Source organism: Triturus cristatus, chromosome 9, assembly GCF_964204655.1.
Source record: "Triturus cristatus chromosome 9, aTriCri1.1, whole genome shotgun sequence".
Classification (NCBI taxonomy): domain Eukaryota; kingdom Metazoa; phylum Chordata; class Amphibia; order Caudata; family Salamandridae; genus Triturus; species Triturus cristatus.
The window spans coordinates 164,858,330-164,880,797 of NC_140592.1; the positions used below are offsets into that span (position 1 = coordinate 164,858,330).

Genomic DNA, 22,468 nt, shown 5'->3' on the forward strand with positions numbered 1-22,468 from the left:
TGCAGATACAGCCTGAAGTTTCCTAATCCTACATGCAGATGCAATGGCTACCAGAAAAGCAAAATTCCAAGTGAGGTGTTGCAATGATGTCTTGTGTACTGGCACACAAGGAGGAACGATCAATCTTGTTAGGACTAGGTTGAGCTCTCATATAGGGAGGACTCTGTTATAGGAGGGTAAATCTTTCTTATATCAGTCAAAAATTCCTTCATAACATTTATTGTGAATAGTTATCTTTGAGGACAGCTTATCCTATATGCTGTAATAGCAGCCAAATGCCCTTTACTGGAGGAGAACTGAAGATCGGACTGCACCAGATGAAGTAGATATTACATGATGACATACTCTGGGCAGGACACCGGATCAAGATCATGACTTTGGCAACATAAGCAAAATCTCTTCCATTTATGGTCTTTTCAACTTTCCCCGGATATCAATACATTCCTGTACTAGGTTTAGGTGTCCCGATTGCATGATTTCAGGAGCCATGCTGCCACGTACCAGGATGTCAAGTTAGGATGGTGCAGCCTTCCTTGCCATCCTACTCAGTGAGGAATACATTAATTACCCTGTGAGCAGCTATTTGTAGCATGTAGTGCCGTAGATTCATATGCTTAGCATACTCCTGCCATCTAGTGTTGAGCTCGGACGTTTGCAACTTGTTTTTCTTTAAAGAAGTCTTTCCAGTCACTAGGTATAGTGACTCATCCCACAGTCTGTATTGCGCATGTTTATCCGCTTCTTTGTTAGATAGTTTTTCGGTTCATCAGGTGAGTTTAGGATAGAAGAAGTAGAGAGAATAGTAAAGAAGCATGCAAGTTTTGGTTTAATAAAGACAAGTGATTAAGGAGTGTAGTATGTAAATCAGCCGTTTGCATATGGGTGGGAGGATGAGGGCATATGAAACCATGCCACTATTCGCTACACATAGATGCTTACATGGTAGGTAACATGTCATTTGGAGCATGTGTTGGCCGTAGATAAATATGCTTAGCATTGAATTTAAAGCGGGGCTTGTCAAAAGTGGTGGCTAACTAATGGCTGAAGTAGATGCTTGAAAAAGTGTAATATAGCTTGACCCACTCTAGCTTGTTGGTTAGCTAAGACATCAACAGAATAGTGTTTTGTGAATGTATATGGGTTATTCCATGTAGCTGCCTTACACATATCCACTAGTGGAATGTTTCCTAGGAAAGCCAGAGGCTCCTTATTTAAGTGCGGAATGAGCGCTTGGAGCTGTAGGTAGCAATTGTTTAGCTTTTAGTAGCAAGTTTGAATGCACTGGTTGAAAAGCGGTGGCATTCTTTGTGGGGACTAAATGACCCAGCATCACCAGAGCCCATGAGTTGGTCCCTGGTGACTCCACACACCTGACTGATCAAGCGCTACATAGCGCGGCAAGGTGTTCTGCTCCTCAGGTAAAAATCAGCTGCATTCTTTATGCGGACTACGTGATCTAGCATCACCAGGGTCCCAGGAGGCGGTCCTTGGTCACTCCACACAGCCGACTTATCAGGCACTATGTAGCACGGCTGGAAGTCCTGCTTTTTGGGTGAAAATTTGTGGCATTCGTTGAGAGGACTACTCACCTGTCCTAACCCCCCCCCCATCTCCCCCCCCCCACCCCGTTGTTCGACATTGCTTACTTCTCCTCGGGGTTGCAGCAAGGGGCAGGGGGCAGTAGAAATCTGGCAACAGATACCATGCCGCTCTGCGGGCCACTTCTTTAATGGAGAAGGGAAAATGCCATTCCCCCTATAACAACAATATAACTTGCCTGAGACCGAAAGAAGGCATTATTTACAACTATGACACTGGCTCTTGCACTCTTCTAATCTCCCTACAGTGGGCAAGCAGCTTACCCTCATGAAAAATGGTTGGGGACCAAAATTCCTGATAAAAGGCTCATTTCCGAGTTGTATGCCTTTCTACGGCAGCATACCCAATCACTGAGCATCCCCAGCCAGAGAAGGTGGGAAAGGGAACTGGGGAGAAAATTAACCTAAAGGAATGGGGAGAGATCTTTTACAGGGAGAGGCACACGGCCCTAAACACTGAAAGTATGGAGACTGCCACCAAAGTAGCTAATTACTGGTACCTGAACCCGGTACGCCTCCGCAAGAGCAACCCGGAGCAAATCCCAGACTGTTGGAGAGGTTGCGGCTCCCCGAGCTCCTTGTGCCATCTGTTGTGGGACTGCCACCGATTAACAGACTATTGGACCAAACTTCTAGACGACGTAGATCTACATTTCCACACACAAATACCCATATTCCCCTCTTCCACAGTTTTGGGTCTGCACAACCGCCTAACTTTCCCACTTAAGTCCCGCAAGGGGAGGCAAATGGGACTAGCACTAGGGGTGGCACTCCATTACATCCGTGCCCATTGGGGTTCTGGAAACATACCCACCTATCGGGGGTGGCTTCACAGATTACAGTATATCTTGAGGATGGAGAGGATTGCTGCCTCCATCGCAGTTTCTAGGGCTTCATTTGGAGAGATATGGCACCCATTTCTCACACTCCTATCCACAGTTTCAGGAGCTAACTTGCCCCAAATATATGCGCATTCTCAGATTAAAGAAAACCACCCTGTAGGAAAGTGACCCTTTTTGCATGGTTGCCCCCCACTTTGCTGATGTTTGATGCTCCGTGACTAAGTGTGCCCTGGTTTCCTGCTAATCAGGTACCCAGGGCCTGTGTTATTTCACCAAAACTGTACCTTTGCTCCCACATTGGCCTATATATAAGTCCCATTTAAAAGGTACCAGGGCTACCAAGGGCTGTGTAGCCAGAGAAAGTATCTGAGGGCTGAAACATATATTATGCCACCCTCAGAGACGCCTCCCCTGACCCATACACACTGCCAGTGCAGTCTGTGTGCCAGGGGGAGACCCTAAAACTGCAAGTCGACATGGCACACATCCGTGTGCCATGCCCACTAAAACACTGCCTGTGGCATAAGTAAGTCACCCCTCTAGCAGGCCTTACAGCCCTAAAGCAGTGTGCACTATACCACAGGTGAGGGCACAGTGGCATGATCCCTGGGCCCCTAAAATACCTGTGCCACTCACAGGCATTAGGTGCAGTATAGCCTTTTTTAAACCAGGGGCTGGGAGTTTGGCACCACAAACTCAACAGCTCCAGGATGGCTTTACTGAAGACTGGGAAGTTTGGTATCAAACATCTCAACCCATTAAATCCACACTGATGCCAGTGTTGGATTGAATGCCAAATGCACTCAGAGTGCATCTTTGAGATGCCCCCTGAAAAACGATACAAGTCTAGTGTCCTGGCTGAGTGGCTGCTCGCCAGCTGCCACCCCCAGACATGTTTTTGGACCCCCAGGTAGAGAGCCTCCCGTTCTCCGGGTCCTGAAACAAAGCACATCCTGGGCAGAGGTGTCATGTCTCCTCCCCAGGATGGGCAGGGTCCATGAAGGGTAAGCTTCAAAGGCTTGCCGCCTTTGTAAGATGGCCCTGCCTTTTGGTGCTCCCAGCAACTGGACCCCACCGGTTCTTACCCTCACTTTGGGAGGGAGAATCGGTGGGAAAACCAAGATAGGAGGAAAGGTATGCTCACCTTTGCCAACTCCACCCCTAAAGTGAAGAAGGCGAGGCAAAGCACAACTCAGTCCCCGCCATCTTGAAGATGGGGGGACCCAGCCAACCAGAGAGGGGCTTATGCCCCTTTCCCACTGGAGGGTGGCATAATAGGGGGTGTACCCACCCCATGAAGGGACCCATTGGTCCCGACCTGTACCTACCTGAAACGCCCCTTAATTTAGTATTTAGGGGCGACCCGAACCTTGCCACCTAAGACAAGCAAGAAGAATGGGCAAAGAGCTGTGCTGAAGGAAGAAGAGGAGGACACCAACTGCCTTGACCCCGGCCCTACCCACCTGTCCAGACCTCGACCTACTCCAGCGGAAGCCGCGGGGTGTCTGCAGCCCCTTCAGAACCCGAGGCGGCCTGCCCTGCCTTCCCTCCAAAGACTCTGTCTCCTGTGAGCATCAGACTTGCTCAAGAAACAGACTCTGGCTCCGGCCGAATCCGCAAGTCTGCGCCATTCTGCACCCGACACCCATGGCCAGAGTCCAAGTGGCCCAACACCATGAGGAGGTCTCCACAGCGAACCGGACCTGGTAATCCCCGACCTACCTCAAGCCTCCCGACGACGCCTGCAGCCTCTACCTGAAGGGTCCCCCGACTGCGACCGGAGCTGGTAAGAAAAACCTGACTTATAAAGACACCCCTGCCCTTGACGCCCCACGGCCTTGAGTGGCCCAACCGACAGTGTCCAGGCATCCCCTTGCGTCCCAACTTACCTCTCCAGTCGGTGGTCGCCTCCAGGAAGCCTCCCTGCCCAAGCTTGCAGTCTTTGTTCGGACCAGAGATCTCCCTTTGAAAACAAGACCTTCACAGCCAAGTCAGCACCCTGTGTGCTAACTTGAATCCCCTTTGCCCTGAGCTTAACCCTAGGAGCTTTGCTCGCACAACCCAGTGGCTTGCTCGAGAGCAGCCACCAACCGAAGGCCCTCCTAGCCCCATTGGCTAACATTGGGCCTCAGCACTCAGCACCTGGCTGCCCCAGTGCCGCTGAGGGTGTTCTTGGAGTGCATCCTTGACCATGGGGGAACCCTTGTTCTAACCCCAGAAACTCAACTCTCAAAACCGACTGCTTACCTGCAAACCGATAACCAAATTGTTTCCCATAGGATTGCATTGACTGTTTTCCCCTGAAAACGTTTGTGTTTGTATGGAAGCCCAAGCAACTAGGTTTTAATGCTTAAGTGGTTTTCTTACCTTTGGCTAGGAAATGTCCCAGTGTGATATCTGGGCATACCACACTGAGTAGAAAAAGTAATCAAAAAGCACTCTCAAAGTATTCACAAAGTAATTACAACAGAATGTCAACTGTTTTTAAATGTTTTACAGACCTGTAACAAAGCCAATTTCATCCAGCTTGCATATTTTTATCAACCTGTTTTGGAAAGTACAGCTTTACTTATATGTACCAAGTCCTGCTTGATTCTAAAAATTAAAATACAACTAAAGAAATATTTTTTACACAAACAATTGGTCCGAGTTCAGTCTTTGAGTGTCTAACATAATTTTTTGCCTGAGTGTGTACAATAAATGCTTAACACAAAAAAAGGTAACCGGATGGTGTGCTAACTAGAATGTGAATATGAATGTGTGCAAAAAGAACAAAAAAGGGGCATTTGCTTTATAAAGAGGAGAACCCTCACTCACCCTGTGGGTGACATGCCTCTTCATTGGGTTCCCTCTTGCACACAGTGCCCGCAAGGTGCAAAGTGTGGGCTACGACTCTCCCTCAGGAGAGGAGCGTGAGGTGTTTTTCACTCCAATGTTTTATGTGAGTGAGGGGCAGAGTCCAAAAATAATATCAAAAGTGAATTAAAACTATCTCATATGGGGAAAAAAGGTTTAATGGATATCCCCTATGTATAGAATCAAAAGACAGTGTGATCGATAGGGATAAGGATGTTCCCTATCTGACTAGGTCAACGTGTTTCTGCCCAGATGACCAGAGGTTCGTAGCATTCTTCAGGACCAATGTCTTGTCACTCTGCTAACAATGTGATAAAAGAAAAAACATACTTATTGCTATGGGTGTTCTCCGAACCAACTTCATTCTGGTCTGTTTTCTGCCACACACAAAAACACATTACTAGGTCACAAGTATATTCACAATCCATGCCCAGTGACAGGTAACCAGGTGTAGGTAAAAAAACAGTGCCAAATACCCACACACGTGCAAAAAACACAGAGGTGAATTGATTAATTATCTCACCAGTATCAGACCAATTGTCTGCCTCTACCTTTAGTCAGTCCTCTATATATATGGGAACCTGAAGGCAACATCAAAATCGTTTGAAAAACCATTATATACATCAACATATCAATGGTCCTTAAAACACATCTCGATAGAAATCTCTCACTCCTGGTATGGTACGTATGTAACTGTTCTTCAACATTAAATGTTTATGTACTGTGCTATTCATGAGTCTTAGTGTTTGTATCACATGGGGAGCATTTTTATATTCAAACTCCTCATGTGGGAACGTAGTTCTGTATGTCTCTAATCACTCATAACGAAGAGAGAACGAGAACAAGTTAAAGAGGCCAGTTAACTCTACTTAAAAATACTGCTAATGTATCACACTTGTTGGCATCACAAGTGTTCCAAACACAGGCAGCGCATCACACACTCTCTCTCTCTCTAAAATCTGTATTTAGAATCATATATCGCGTTGAGATACTGAAAAACGCCACCTTTATATCATGTTGTGTAGCCCACAATAACCGGTAGATTGTCAATACCCACATTACAGACTGTGCAATGTTATCCACTTAGATGCGTGAGGAGGTATTTACTTTCAGTCTCCTCACGTGCAGTGAAAAAATTAGTCACAATCTCAATAACCCATATCATAATCCTGGGAAAGAGAACTTTAGCCAGGTCAATTTACTTTCAAAACATGCTGTGTATAGCGGTCAGTCACACGCTACCTCTCTCCCCGTAACAAATGAGACTATATCAAAAATGGAGAGTCTTTAGTGTGTAGCACCTCTTACCGATTGCCCCGGTATACACTGCCTGTGTATAGAGGCCAAAGGGAGAACACGCAACTCTCCACTCTGAATGATACAGTGCCCTTTGACCCTATGGTGAACATAATGGTCACATATGACGTCGAGTCATTATATACAAATATTCCGCGGGATGACACTCTTGAAATTATAGAACAGCTGCTTGAGAGTCATCCTCGCGAGGATCAGACATCCAACACCTTTGTCATGCAGTGTGCCAACATGGCCTTAAAAGAGAACTATTTTTGTTTTGAAGGAGACCTATACTGGATAACGACTGGCACTTCAATGGGCAGTACATGTGCCCCTTGTATGGCTAATTTGTATATGTATGGTTTTGAAACGGAGTGCATTTTTGCTACTAACAACCCCGTTGGACAACGTCTTAAACTTTGGAGACGATACATAGACGATATCCTGGTCATCTGGGAAGGTGACCAGGAGTCTTTAGATGGTTTCTCCAATTGGTTGAATTGCCAAGATTCTAATTTCAGGTTTACTGGAGAATCCAGTAATAAGACAGTATCATATCTAGACTTACGACTGTACCCCAAGAATGGGAAGATTCAGACTGAATTATATCAGAAGCCTATGGCGAGGAACTAATTACTTAGTTATCACAGTTTCCATCCACGTGCCTTATTGAATAATCTTCCGATAGGACAATTTCTGAGGTTACGGATAAATTGTAGTGAAATCACAAGATATAAATTACATGCAAAGACCCTAAATGATGAGCTATTAGCAAGGAGTTATCCGACTAAATTGGTGTATGGCGCAGAAAAAAGAGCCCGTAACAACCATCAAGAGGCACTCCTGGAGTCATGAGAAACCAGAGACTAAAAGGATGGTGTGTGCGACTACCTTTAGCAATTTGACAGACAAGATTAAAAGGGCAGTCAACAAATCATGGCATATTCTGAATACAGGGGCATTGTCCCTGGAAAGACCATTATTTGCACTAAAACGAAGCAATAATCTCTGAGATTTATTGGTGCATACCAGACCAAGATTGAAACAACAAGAGTCTAGACAAACTACATTATGGGGAGCGTTGCCAGTGACAGGGTATTTCTCGTGTGTGTCATGTTCTGTGTGCCCATTCACTAAATATGTGACACAACTGGACTTGGGTCTAGCAACCATGGGTATTAAACTCACACATGAATTGTAACACAAGTGGTGTCATTTATATGTTGGGATGACCACCCGTAAGGTAAAACAAAGGATGGTGGAACATCAAAGTGCTTTTCGATGCAAAATAAACAATACCCGCATGACAAGACATTTTGTAGAAATGGCCCACACAGAGGATGACTTTATGTGGGTTGTCATTGACAAATCGAAACATGATACCAACATGGGGCCCTTAGATAGGGTACTTTTGCGAAGGGAACAGAGATGGGTGTTCCGCTTGAAGAGTCACATTAAAGGATTGAATGAGGATATACCATGGAGTATTTTATAACCAATACTCCCATGAATAGTGCCTCCCAATTGTTATGTTATTTTGACAGTATTTAAACTGGTGGCATGGAATTCTACCCTGGTTATACCCTAGATCTGTTTAGAAGCAGGAGTGGGGTTATACTGCATCTCTCGGTTGTTTTTATGCATGGGATAGAAGATAACTACAAATCCCAAGATACACTGGAGTGGATACCATGCACATCGCTTATTGTGTGGGGAAGAGAGACCCTGGTCTTCCATGTCAATTTTACAGCATGGGTCACATCATATAATATTGGCGCCTCCATATTCTATTTACTAATATTTGTGCTTGATTACTGGGTAAACTAAAAACATCCACTTTGAAGTTTTCCTGTTTGACGCATTCCGTGAACCGGAAGTAGTTTGTTTCACTTCCTGGTCGGGTTAGGATATGCGGTAACAGTATTTCAGGCAGAGTGGAGAGTTGCGTGTTCTCCCTTCAGCCTCTATACACAGGCAGTGTATACCGGGACAATCGGTAAAATGTGCTACACACTAAAGACGCTCCGTTTTTGATACAGTCTCATTTGTTACGGGGAGAGAGGTGTGACTAACCGCTATACACGGGCAGGTTTTGAAAGTGAATTGACGAGGCAAAAGTTCTTTCCCAGGATTATGATATGGATTATTGAGATTGTGACTATTTCTTTCACTACACGCAAGGAGACTGAAATTAAATACCTCTGCACCAATCTAAGTAGATAACATTGCACAGTCTGTAATGTGGGTATTGACAATCTACCGGTTAGTGTGGGATACACAACACGATATAAAGGTGGCGTTTTTCAGTATGTCAACGCTATATAGGATTGTAAATACAGATTTTTGAGAGAGATAGTGTGTGATGCGCTGCCTGTGTTTGGAACACTTGTGATACCAACAAGTGTGATACATTAGCAGTATTTTTAAGTAGAGTTAACTGGCCTCTAACTTGTTCTCGTTCTCTCTTCGTTAGGAGTGATTAGAGACGTACAGAACTACGTTCCCACATGAGAGGAGTTTGAATATAAAAATGCTCGCCATGTGATACAAACACTAAGACTCATGAATAGCACAGTACATAAACGTTTAATGTTGAAGAATAGTTACATACGTACCATACCAGGAGTGAGAGATTTCTACAGAGATGTGTTTTAAGGACCATTGATAAGTTGATGTATATAATGGTTTTTCAAATGATTTTGATGTTGTCTTCAGATTCCCATATATATATATATATATATATATATATATATATATATATATATATATATATATATATATATATATATATATATATATATATTACCTACTGGCGGTCGAACATTGAATAGTTTACCGTTCACGACGAAGCGCATAATATGTCCTCCGTGTGCGTACATGGCCCATCCAGCGTAACGTGGGCACGCGGTGCGCGTAGCGCACCGTGTGCCCACCATGCGTGCACGGCACTAACTGCGTAAAGTGGGCGCACGGTGCGCGAAGCGCACCGTGCGCGCACGGAACGAACTGCGTTAAGTGGGCGCGCACGCCACGAACGGCGTGAAGTAACTTAGCATTTAAAAAACCGTACAAATTCACTGAAAAAACCATAGGTTTCACACATGTTATAGTTAGCTGGACATTTTACTCATAAAAAAACAATGAAATTCCCCCGTTATAGTTAGTGCAGGCAACTATAACTCACGCGACCGCAATCCTCTGCTGATGACATATGTGTCTTTATGAAAAAAAATATTTGTAATATATGTATAGCTAAAATTTAATGGAAGAAGACATGGGCAAATAAGTGTCTAAATACAGTATTAGCATCAGCAGAGGATTGCGGTCGCGTGAGTTATAGTTGCCTGCACTAACTATAACGGGGGAATTTCATTGGTTTTTTATGAGTAAAATGTCCAGCTAACTATAACATGTGTGAAACCTATGGTTTTTTCAGTGAATATATATACCCGGCAAGAGGTCGTGGGAGAGGAGGAAGAGGAGGCAGAAAGCAAAATTATTCCATACAATCAGACAGCCCAGTGGGAACAAGAACAAGGGGCAGGTTTGCCAAGAAAACATGAAGACGCGAACCGCGGTAAATCTTTCTAACTATAAACTAAGTAATGTTGAATTAGATGTTTTAATGTTAGGCTTATCATTTTGCCCTACATCTAGATTCAATTATACAGAAAGTAGGATAGACTTATTCCATTATATAAGAAAGTTGAAACTGAAGAAATGGTTTTCTAACAAGCCCAAAAAACAGGCTATTGAACAATCTAGTGTACAATTGGATGTTCAAATAAAGGACATTGAGACTTTCCAAGCGGCTCAAGAACTGGCAGGAATAGTGGACACGGCCTTTCCTGTAGATCTGACGGCTGAAACTCCTTTTAAACCTAAATCTGTGTTTTTGCCTCAGATTAACTGTGAAGCAATAAACTGCTTTGAGAAAGGGATGGTCAATGAACTAAAAAAACTGAAAAACCACAAAATATATCAAAGAACAAACTTAAACCCTTATCAACTCAAAGCTTTGAATGTACTGGAATCCAATCATGATTTTGTCATAAAGCAGAGTGATAAAGGGGGAAATGTGGTTATCTGGCCTGTGGACATGTATAAACAAGAGGGACTTTCACAATTATCCGACACCAGTAGGTACTGTCAAACAACTAGATTAATTTACAATCAAGCAATGTCTATGGTGGCGAAACAGATCACTGAGTGGAAGGATGAATGCATGATAAGCTTAGATGAATTTTCCTATCTGGCATGCAAATACCCTAAATTACCTGTACTATATCTGCTTCCAAAATTGCACAAAAATGCCCAACGGCCACCAGGGAGGCCCATTGTCTCTTCATGTGGGAGTGCCTTGGAGAACACTTCTAAATATGTAGATCACTTTCTCCAACCCCTGGTCCAATCCCTCCCATCCTATGTCCGTGACACTAGTGACTTCCTTAAGCATATATCTGGCATGGAATGGTCCTCAGAGTACCTCATGTTAGGACTAGATATTTGCAGTCTTTATACTAGTATTCCGCAAACTTTAGGCCTAGAAACATGCAAACACTTTCTCCATAGCAGACCAGCAAGTTTTCTACATCATACAGAGATGTTGCTCAAAATGATTGAGATGTGTTTGAACAATAATTTTTTCCTTTTCGATAAGAACATCTACAGGCAGATCCAGGGGACGGCCATGGGAACCTGCTTCGCCCCCAGCTTTGCAGGTCTTTACCTGGGCTGGTGGGAGGAGCAGGTGGTCCACAACATCGAACTTTTCAAGAACCATGCCGTCCTCTGGTTACGCTACATAGATGATATCTTTTGTGTGTGGAGTGGCACTGAGGCACAAGCCATTGAATTTGTAGAGACCCTTAATACCAACGAAATGAATCTCCAATTCACACACCAAATTAGCAAAGATACCATGGAATTCTTGGATCTTAAACTTGAGACAAAAAATAACACCATAGAAAGTTCCTTATTCAGAAAATCTACGGCTGGCAACAGTCTACTCCATGCTGACAGTTGCCATCCACACAACCTCATACAAAGCATACCTTTTGGGGAGCTATTGCGGGCACGCAGAAATTGCAGCACTATCAGTAAATTTGAAAATGAAAAATCTATCATGCAAGAGCGTTTCTTAGCACGTGGCTACAGTGCTAAAACAGTGAAAAAGGCGATTAATAAAGTAGAAGCTCTTAATCGTCAGGAACTTCTGTTTCCTACGGAAACTGATCCAACCATCAAGCCCAAGGAAACTAAGGTTTATCACCACCTACAGCACCCATGCATGGGAGGTCAGGAGGAGCCTAAAAAAGTTTTGGGAAGTGCTCAAAACTGATAAGGACTTGAAGGATTGTATAGGAGATTATCCATCTCTCACCTTTCGTAAACCTAAATCATTAAGAGACCAATTATGCAACAACATGATCCCCAATCCTAGAAAAGAGAATGCAGTCAAAGGGTTTTTTACATGCAACCAATGCAAGGCCTGTAAATATAGTAGCAGTATTAAATCAGTGAAATTCAACAATAATGAGGCCCCATGGGTTATACAAAAACATTTAAATTGCAATACGGAATTTGTGGTGTATATTCTCAAGTGTCCATGTTCTAAATACTATATAGGGAGCACCATCCATCCAGGAAAGAAAAGAGTGTTAGAGCATTTGAGGGCTATCAATAAAAATGACAAAACATATCCAGTAGCCCGGCATTTTCAAGAGAATCACAACAGCAATGCCAATCTTATCAAATTTGCTGCCATTGATTGTGTTTTTCCTAATACAAGAGGTGGCAACAGATTGCTAGAACTCAGAAAATTGGAATCCAAATTCATTATTAGATTCAACACCATGGTGCCCCATGGGTTGAATATGGATGAAGAGTTATCAGTACATTTATACTAAAATGCATGTTTGGTTCAATATGTCCATGCATACCTGCTGTTGTCTCTGCTTGCTGTTTTTTAGAAATTTTGTGTGACCTCTTTAATAACTTTTGTTACGATATGAAGATTTTAATAGACATTCTGTCTTTTTTTAAGGTAACAGATGCTTGGGGAAGTAGATGAATTGGCTACCCTTTGAACAGTTTGCCCACATGGGCAGCACTCCAGCAAAATTCTTTTATTATGATTTGGCCCACTGGGGCGCCATTGAACTGTGCTAATTAGCGTGAACGAGTCCTCTCATGACCCTCATGTTCTTTAAACGTATTGGACAGATTCTACGATATTGATGTAGACAGCGCGTAGCCCGAGTGCCGATATTTGTATATGCATGGGCTTTCCTTCAGAAATTGAATGGTTCACATCAAACAGTGACGGTCATGTTTGATAAAGTTTTTTGCTTTTGAAGTTTAGGAATTATCAGTAGTATTCACTTATTGAATCTACTGGTTATCAGCAATAACTTGAAAACCATGATTTAATGGTTCTATATCAATGTATGCCCACTGGGGCGTTTATAATAAATGTAGCAGGATTTCAGTCTGATTAATTAGGCTGTTTGTAGTATTTTATTCAAACCATTCACCGAGCCAGCCCAGCACAAGTAGCACTCTTTCGGGGCGGTATGAGAGAATACTCCCGTAGCACTGTGGGCTAATACACTACTGCTTTACTTTTGAACATGAGGGGTTCAAATCCCAGGACGGCCGACATTAATTTATTTATGCGGTATTTTATTTATTTTTTACCGTCTTTATGTCGACCAGAATTAAGCACTTTTCATCCCATCTTGGAGTTAACAAACGGAGTAATCATTTGAAAGATGATTTTTAACTGTTACAAGTTAATGTGTGCTACTCGAACGCGCTATTCGAACGCGCTATTCGTAAACTATGAATTTCTTAACATGTAAAAACATTGTTCATGATATGCTAGTCATTTACCTTCCCTTTACACAAAAAACCTTAAATAACTTTAAAAACTGGAAATACTCATATGATTTATAATATGAAAAAGTATTTTGTTTATGTTGATTGTATCACGTGACATGTTGATTTACTTTATTAACAAAGATGAAATGCACAAAGTTTGCCCGTGACGAAGGAGTGTTCCACTCCGAAACGCGTAGGACGTTTGTGTCTGCAATAAATCTGCACTGAAATAGAGGCCACGGCTCCTGTGTGATTCCTTTGATCTACTTGGGAAGGATTGCGCCGGACTGTACGTGTGAGAATTTTGGGGGTGGCTACCCCAGCCGTGAGCCCGCCGAAGCAGAGGCTTGGGAACAGCTACAAACTTTGTGTATATATATATATATATATATATATATATATATATATATATATATATATATATATATATATATATATATATATATATATATATATATATATATATATATTCATAAACTTTTTAGAAACTCAGTCACTGGATAATGTCATTAGTGATGTCATTTGAGATGTCATCAATGATGTCACTGCCCATGTCATGAGTGATGTAATATGTGACATCAGCAGTGCAATGCTATAACATGTCTGAAACCTATGGTTTTTTCAGTGAATTTTATATATATAGATATATATAGATATATATAGAGGACTGGCTAAAGGTAGAGGCAGACAATTGGTCTGATACTGGTGAGATAATTAATCAATTCACCTTTGTGTTTTATGGCACGTGTGTGGGTATTTGGCACTGTTTTTTACCTACACCTGGTTACCTGTAACTGGGCATGGATTGTGAATATACTTGTGACATAGTAGGAATATGCTACTTACCAGTATGCATCTGTTCTTGGCATGTAGAGCTGCAGAGTCACACACTGAGGATAAGATCGCCATCTGGTGTTGGGCTCGGATGATTGCAGGTTGTTGTTGTCTTCGGAGAAGTCTTTGGTCACGAGGTTGGTGACTCCTCCCCTGGACAACAGTGCGCATGGGCATCCACTCCATCGGCAGATTGTTTTTCGCCATGATGGGAAAAGATGGAGTATAGAGAAAAGAAAGAAAGGATGTCCATGTGTAATGTCTAAGTAAGACGGATGCTGGAACAGATACAGGTCCCGGGGAGGCGGGCGGGCGTGTGTGACTCTGCAACTCTACATGCCAAGAACAGATGCATACTGGTAAGTAGCATATTCCGTTCGAGGCATATGAGCTGCAGATCACACACTGAGGATAGATTATACAGCAGTGCTCCCCTTAGCGGTGGTCGCCTGTATCCGTTGCAGCAGTTTGAAATAAAGTTTTTAGGACAGCCTGGCCCACGGAGGCCTGTTGTTTGGCCTGCACGTCAACACAATAGTGTTTAGTGAAGGTGTGCGTGGTAGACCATGTGGCTGCCTTGCAAATGTCTTCTAAGGGAATATTGCCTAAGAAGGCCATAGAAGCCCCTATTTTACGCGTGGAGTGCGCCCTAGGGGGAACTGTGAGTGTACGTTTAGCCTTGAGGTAGCATATTTGGATGCATTTAACTATCCACCTGGCTATTCCTGATTTGGAGATCGGGTTGCCTTTGTGTGGTGGCGCGAAAGCAACAAAGAGTTGTTTTGTCTTTCGAAAAGGTTTTGTTCTGTCGATGTAATAAAGCAATGCTCTTTTAACATCTAGGGTATGTAGGGCCCTTTCAGCTACCGAGTCTGGATTTGGGAAAAAGACCGGTAGTTCTACTGATTGGTTAAGGTGGAAAGGGGAAACCACTTTTGGAAGAAATTTAGGGTTTGTCCTAAGAACCACTTTGTTACGGTGTAGTTGTAAGAAAGGTTCTTCAAGTGTAAGGGCTTGTATTTCACTTACTCTGCGCAGGGAAGTGATTGCGATAAGGAAGGCTACCTTCCATGTTAGGAATTGCAATTCACATTTGTGCATAGGTTCAAATGGGGGGCCCATGAGTCTTGTTAGAACCACATTGAGATTCCACACTGGGGCAGGTGGCAATCTTGGGGGAAGAATCCTTTTGAGACCTTCCATAAACGCTTTGATGGCTGGTACCTTAAAAAGGGACAGGTGTTGCCTATTTTGCAAGTAGGCTGCCAAGGCTGCTAGGTGTAATCGTATAGAGGAATACGCTAGATTGCATCTTTGCAAGTGTAGTAGATAGCAAATGATGTTTTGGATGGAAGCATCCAATGGATGTATGTCATTATTAGCGCAGTAGATGTCAAATCGTTTCCATTTAGCGGCATAACACGCTCTAGTAGTAGGGCGTCTGGCTTCTTTTATGATATTCATACAGTCTGGAGGGAGATTGAGGTAACCGAACTCTAAGACCTCAGGAGCCAGATCGCTAGGTTCAGTGTTTGAGGATCTGGGTGTCTGATTTCTCCATGGTTCTGGGTTAACAGATCCGGGGAGAGGCGTAGCTTTTGATGTGGAACTAAAGATAGTTCCAGAAGTGTGGTGAACCACGGTTGACGTGCCCAAGTGGGAGCCACTAGTATTAGTGTTAGTGACTGTTGTTTCAGTTTGCGTACCACAAATGGAACTAGTGGGAGAGGCGGAAAGGCGTACGCAAATCTGCCTGACCAGTTCATCCATAGGGCATTGCCCTTCGACTGTGGGTGTGGAAACCTGGCGGCGAAGGTTGGGCATTTTGTGTTTTCGGGAGTGGCGAACAGGTCTATGTCTGGTTGTCCCCACTTTTGGAAGAAGGGGAGTAGAACCTTGGGGTGTAGTTCCCATTCGTGGATCTGTTGTGTGTGGCGACTTAGGAGGTCGGCCACTTGATTGTGGATCCCTGGGAGATGTTCTGCTAACAGGTAGATGTTTTGGGGAATTGCCCATCTCCAGATTTGCTGTGCCAGTTGGGACAGTTGGAGAGTGTGTCCCTCCCTGTTTCTGTATATAATACATTGTCGTCATGTTGTCTGTGCGTATGAGGACAGTTTTGTTCTTTAGGTGAATTTGAAAGGATTTTAGTGCTAGGAACACTGCTAAGAGTTCCAGGTGGTTGATGTGGAGCAGTTTTTGTTGACTGGTCCATCTGCCCTGAGTGGTATGGTGAAGGAGGTGGGCTCCCCACCCCGTGAGAGATGCGTCTGTAGTTAGCACAACTTGTGGAAGAGGCTCTAAGAACGGTCTCCCTTTGGACAGGTTGATGGTGTTCCACCATTTCAGTGATCGAAGTGAGCGACTGTCCACCAACACCAGATCGGTAAGTTGTCCGTGAGCTTGGTTCCACTGTTGTGCTAAGCATTCTTGTAAGGGACGCATTTGAAGTCGTGCGTGTGGGACTATGGAGATGCACGACGCCATCATGCCTAGGAGCTGCATGAACACTCTTGCTGGAAGAGATGGATGAGTTTGAAATTGAGAGATGAGATTTTGTATACTGGCTATCCTGGCTGTGCTGGGATAGGCAATGGCTTTGGATGTATCTATGGTTGCTCCTAGATACTGATGTAAGTGGGAAGGTTGTAGGTGGGATTTGGGGTAGTTGATAGTGAATCCCAAATCGTGGAGAGTTTGAATCGTGCGATGAGTGTGGAGAACGCATTTTTGGTATGTATTGGCTTTTATGAGCCAATCGTCCAGATAGGGGAAGACATGGATCTGTTGTCTTCTGAGATGCGCTGCCACGACTGCTAGGCACTTGGTGAACACTCTGGGTGCTGTTGTTACTCCGAATGGGAGAACTGTAAATTGATAGTGTTGCCCATCTACCACAAATCGTAGATATTTTCTGTGAGCGGGATGCATAGGGATGTGAAAGTATGCGTCCTTGAGGTCCAATGTGGCGAGGAAGTCTCCCTGTTGTAAAAGTGGGAGGACTTGTTGGAGAGTGGTCATGTGAAAATGATCCGAATGTATATACTGGTTTAGTAGTCTGAGATCCAGTATGGGCCTTAGTGTTTTGTCCTTTTTGGGAATGAGGAAGTATAGAGAATATACCCCTTTTCCCTGATGTTGAAGGGGGACTGGTTCTATCGCATGTTTTTGTAACAGGGATTGAACTTCTTGTTTGAGGAGAGAGAGATGATGCGAGGACATTGGACGTTGTTTGGGCGGTATGTTTGGGGGGGATTGTATGAGTTCGAGGCAGTAGCCAGACTGGATAATTTGTCTTACCCACCTGTCTGTGGTGATGGAAGTCCAGACAGGCAGGAATTGTTGGAGTCGCCCCCCGACCGGAGTGGAATGGTCTGGGGGGAGTGGTGGCAAGTCACTGTTTGGTGGCTGGTGAGGTGCGGGTGTTGTTGTTGTTGCCCCGTCCTCGACCTTTGTTATTGTTTCCCCTATAACCTCCCCGGAAGTAACCTCTGTTAGGGGATGTTTGTCCAGAATTTTTAAAGGTGGACGTGGTCTCAGTTGATGTGTTTTTGGAGCCTCCTCTATAAAAGGAGCGACGAAAGGAACCCCGGTTTTGATGAGACTGCAGTGCTCCCATAGACTTGGCAGTTTCATTATCCTTTTTCATTTTTTCTAATGCAGTATCCACTGCAGGGCCAAATAGCTGCTCTTGGTTGAAAGGTTGAGCTAGAATTGCGGTTTGAACCTCCGGTTTAAAACCGGAAATACGGAGCCAGGCATGTCGTCTGAGTAAGACGCCAGTATTGACCGCTCTAGAAGCAGTGTCTGCTGCATCTAAGGCGCATTTAATGGAGGCATTAGATATTAATTTGCCTTCTTGGATGAGGTCGGAGGCCTGGGACTTAAAAGGTTCAGGCAGATGTTGCATAAGGTCCTCAAGTTGGTCATAATGCGCTCTATCATACCTGGCTAACAGGGCCTGGGTATTCGCAATACGCCAATGGTTAGCCGCCTGCGCGGCGACCCGTTTGCCCGAGGCTTCTAAAAGCTTAGACTCCTTGTCTGGGGGAGGCGTTTCTCCAGTTGTCTGTGAGTTAGCGCGCTTCCTGGCATTTGATACGACTAGGGAGTCTAAAGGGAGCTGGGCCTTAATGTATGCAGGGTCTTGCGGGGCTGGTCGGTACTTTTTTTCGATGCGTGGGTTGAGAACCCTAGCTCGAACAGGGTCCTTAAAGACTTCAGTAGCATGCTTTATGACCCCTTTGATCATGGGCAGTATGTGAACAGTCTTTTGTGACTGCTCAAAGGTATCAAGGAGGAAGTCCTCTTCAATGGCGTCTGTGTGCATAGTAACGCCGTGGAATGTTGCTGCCCTATTTATAAGTTGGCCGTACCCTAGGTGGTCATCAGGAGGGGAGGGCTTGGAAGGGTAGGTAGTGGGGTCAGGCATGTCAGGTATAGGATAAGACCAGTCATCCATGGGTGCTGGGTCTGGGAACGTAAAAGGGTCGTTTGGGTCAACAGGATCATCAAATAAATCAGGGTCCGCCCCTCCCCCTAAGTCATCATTATCATCCTGTGGAGGAGGTGAATGATAGGGAGATGGTAAAGGTAAAGGTAAAGGTAAAGGAGAATCAGGAGGAGGAGGGGGGGACGGGTTAGGAGGTAAAACAGGAGAGGAAGGACGAAGTGGTGAAGTAGCACAGTCCTTTTTCCGTATGGGAGCTGGGGGAGGTGTAGTGTCCAGCTTCCGCTTTTTATATGGGATGGCAGTCACATGTCCCGTTTTAGGATTGATATAGATCCGCTTCTGAGTAGGATCTGGTCGAAAAAGATCATCTGGCTCCGAAGGTGGTGTCTGTGACGTCCGCTTCGGGTCTTTATGAGCTTGTTTCGGCGGGGACGCAGTTTTCGGCTCCGATGATTTTTTCGGTGTCGACTGATTTTTTGGTGTCGACTGATTTTTCGGTGTCGACTGATTTTTTGGTGTCGACTGATTTTTCGGTGTCGACTGATTTTTCGGTGTCGACTGATTTTTCGGTGTCGACTGATTTTTCGGTGTCGACTGATTTTTCGGTGTCGACTGATTTTTCGGTGCCGACTGAGGTTTCGGTGCCGACTGAGGTTTCGGTGCCGACTGAGGTTTCGGTGCCGACTGAGGTTTCGGTGCCGACTGAGGTTTCGGTGCCGACTGAGGTTTCGGTGCCGACTGAGGTTTCGGTGCCGATGGACTTTCAGGCATCGATGTTGAAGAACGTTTCGGTGCCGGTGGAGACTTCGGTGCCGAGGAACGTTTCTGTGCCGAAGGAGATTTCGGTCTTGGAGCCTGTTTCGGTGCCGACAATGGGTGTTTGGGTGCCGAGGGTGTTAAAGGCACAATTAGGTGAGGTTTGCTCGAGCCCGAGCCACCCACAGGCTTGGTTGTCTTCGGAGCCGGGCCCGAGGGCGGGGCTTCTGAAGAGGATTTCCGGTCGCGACTGGGCCCAACTGGCGGAGTCTTGACCAATGCTTTTTTGGATGGGGCAGGGGCAGGGGGGGTGGTACTCACACGCTGCCCTGGAGTGATGAGGTCATCGGAATCGTCGGCTTCGGACACGATCTCGAGATCTTCGGTGTCGTCTTCGGGAACATCTTGAGCAAAGATGTCCTCCGGTTCTGGAGCTGGTTTGGCCATAATATGGCGTCGAGCTCTTCGGTCCCGGAGGGTCTTCTTCGAACGGAAAGCGGAACAAGCTGGACAGGTGGACTCGTTGTGTTCCGGCGACAGGCAGAGGTTGCAAACCTCGTGGTGGTCACTGTGGGGGAACTTCGCTCCACACTGGGGGCATTTTTTGAAGGGTGTCCTGTCCATCAGCCGCTTCCGGAACCGGTCCGAGTTGATGTCGACGTCGATGAAATGAAGATTAAAGAGTTAAATTGATTGCTGGAAGTTTTTCTGCTGGAGCGGAAAAAAGTTCATCCGAACCCAATGGCGGAAAAAAACAATCTGCCGATGGAGTGGATGCCCATGCGCACTGTTGTCCAGGGGAGGAGTCACCAACCTCGTGACCAAAGACTTCTCCGAAGACAACAACAACCTGCAATCATCCGAGCCCAACACCAGATGGCGATCTTATCCTCAGTGTGTGATCTGCAGCTCATATGCCTCGAACATGTGTTTTTGTGTGTTGCAGAAAACAGACCAGATTGAAGTTGGTTCTGAGAACACCCATAGCAATAAGTATGGTTTTTCTTTTATCACATTGTTAGTAGAGTGACAAGACATTGGTCCTGAAGAATGCCACAAACCTCTGGTCATCTGGGAAGAAAAATGTGGACCTAGTCAGATAAGGAACATCCTTATCCCAATCCCTATCGTTCACACTGTCTTTTAATTCTATCCATAGGGAATACCCATTAAAACTTTTTTTCCCATATAAATTGTTTTAATTCACTTTTGATATTTTTGCACACTGCCCCTCACTCACATAAAACATTGGACTGAAAAACACCTCATGCTCCTCTCCTGAGGGAGAGTCGTAGCCCACACTTTGCACCTTGTGGGCACTGTGTGCAAGAGGGAACCCAATGATGAAGCATGTCACCCACAGGGTGAGTGAGGGTTCTCGTCTTTAAAAAGCAAATGCCCCTTTTTTGTTCTGTTTGCGCACATTCATATTCACATTCTAGTTAGGACACCATCCAGTTACCTTTTTGTGTGTGTTATATAGTGGAGTGGTACCGTGGATGGTAATAATTCCCCCCCCCCCCCATAGAGACCTTGCTGTGAGATAGTACAATAAATGCTTAACACTACCCTCTGATAAAGCCTTACTGCTCGCCCACACTACCACAAATAGAGAGTAAGGTGATATCTACTTTTAACTCTGTAAGCCTTTGGGGATCCACTGGACTATATATATACTATACCAAAGTAAGGTATAGTGTGCACAGTGCCAGCTTCCTACACCCCGACCTAGCAATGAGAGACACTTGAACACTTAATGCTGAATTCCCTCTGCTGCTAACACACACCTTTGTTAGCAAGTACTGGGGGGCAGGAGAGGGAGGGAGGTATGTTAGGGTGATTCTTTACTGTTACTGATTTTGATATTCAAAACACATTCACATGCAGCGCGCTGCGACGCTCCTTTTTTGATACTCCTGCTTCCCACAAGTGAATAAAAAGATTGAAACCATAAAAGTAAATCTGCAAGGAAATTACTTCCCAGGATGAAGGGTGGTGTGGACTTCTTTGCATTTCTGACTCTCGTAAAGTTTTCAACTGCTGCCATGCATAATGAAGACATTATAAAAATGAGATGCATGTCTCTTGAGAGGCCTGCATTTGTTTAGCAGGAGGTTGAGGCTAAATGTATATTACAGACTTAAAACCACCAATTTTTGTTGATACTGATAAGGAGAAGTGTGAAGTAGAACAGACCCAGCAGAGGGCCAATACTGTGGTCCTCAGGTTCTTTCCCTGGTGAGGTTAAAGGAACATCCACCTACGAAGAGAGTTTTTACATGTGTAGTCTCATACTTTGTGTGCAACAGGAAGGCAGAACCTGAGCAGGCACCCTAGTGCTTACAGTACCAGAAGAGCTGAAAGCAGACAAACCGCTCAAGATAAGACAGCAACCATACCAATGTATGACCATCCAGTTTAGGACTAATATTTAATTTTATTTTTAAAAATATAACATTATTTGATGGCATCTTAAAAGCTTGGCCCATACCTTGATGATACAGTCTTTGGTACCTGGGACATTTCATCTTTGTAGCCAAACGAAATAACAGCATACGGACACACATGTCTTGGCCTTCGTCTAATCTCATCAAAGCCGTACTCATAAAGATAATACTGTAATTAAAGTAAGAGTGATGGCAATGTTAGCTACATGTGAAGCAACACTAAGAACATAATACTTTAATAATGTTGGTGAGCAGAATCTCACTAAATAAATGAGGTATAGGGCAGTGGAAGCAGCACTGTGACAGAACACATACAGCATTGGGCTAAAAACCAGCAGTTAATAGAAATAGAATATATATATATATATATAACGCGTCATCTGTCGACTGCTGTTTGGTGAATTAAAACATCTTGCCTGAAATCAGAAGTGGTTCGTGTCTCTCTCTTCGCCGCCGGGGGTTCTCTGGTGGAAGTGGAAGGAGTACTGGTTCGAAATTCAATAT

At 44.5% G+C, this 22,468-nt stretch overlaps 1 protein-coding gene across 4 annotated transcripts in view; it reads right to left on the reverse strand.

Moving 5' to 3' along the window:
* TASOR (transcription activation suppressor) overlaps positions 1 to 22,468 on the reverse strand; it is a 1,129,919-nt gene that overhangs the window by 798,881 nt on the left and 308,570 nt on the right. For all 4 annotated transcript variants that reach the window (XM_085624658.1, XM_085624660.1, XM_085624657.1 and 1 more), the window contains exon 7: positions 22,009 to 22,133. In XM_085624658.1, the coding sequence (XP_085480784.1) occupies positions 22,009 to 22,133 (125 nt within the window). The remainder of the gene's footprint in view (positions 1 to 22,008; positions 22,134 to 22,468) is intronic.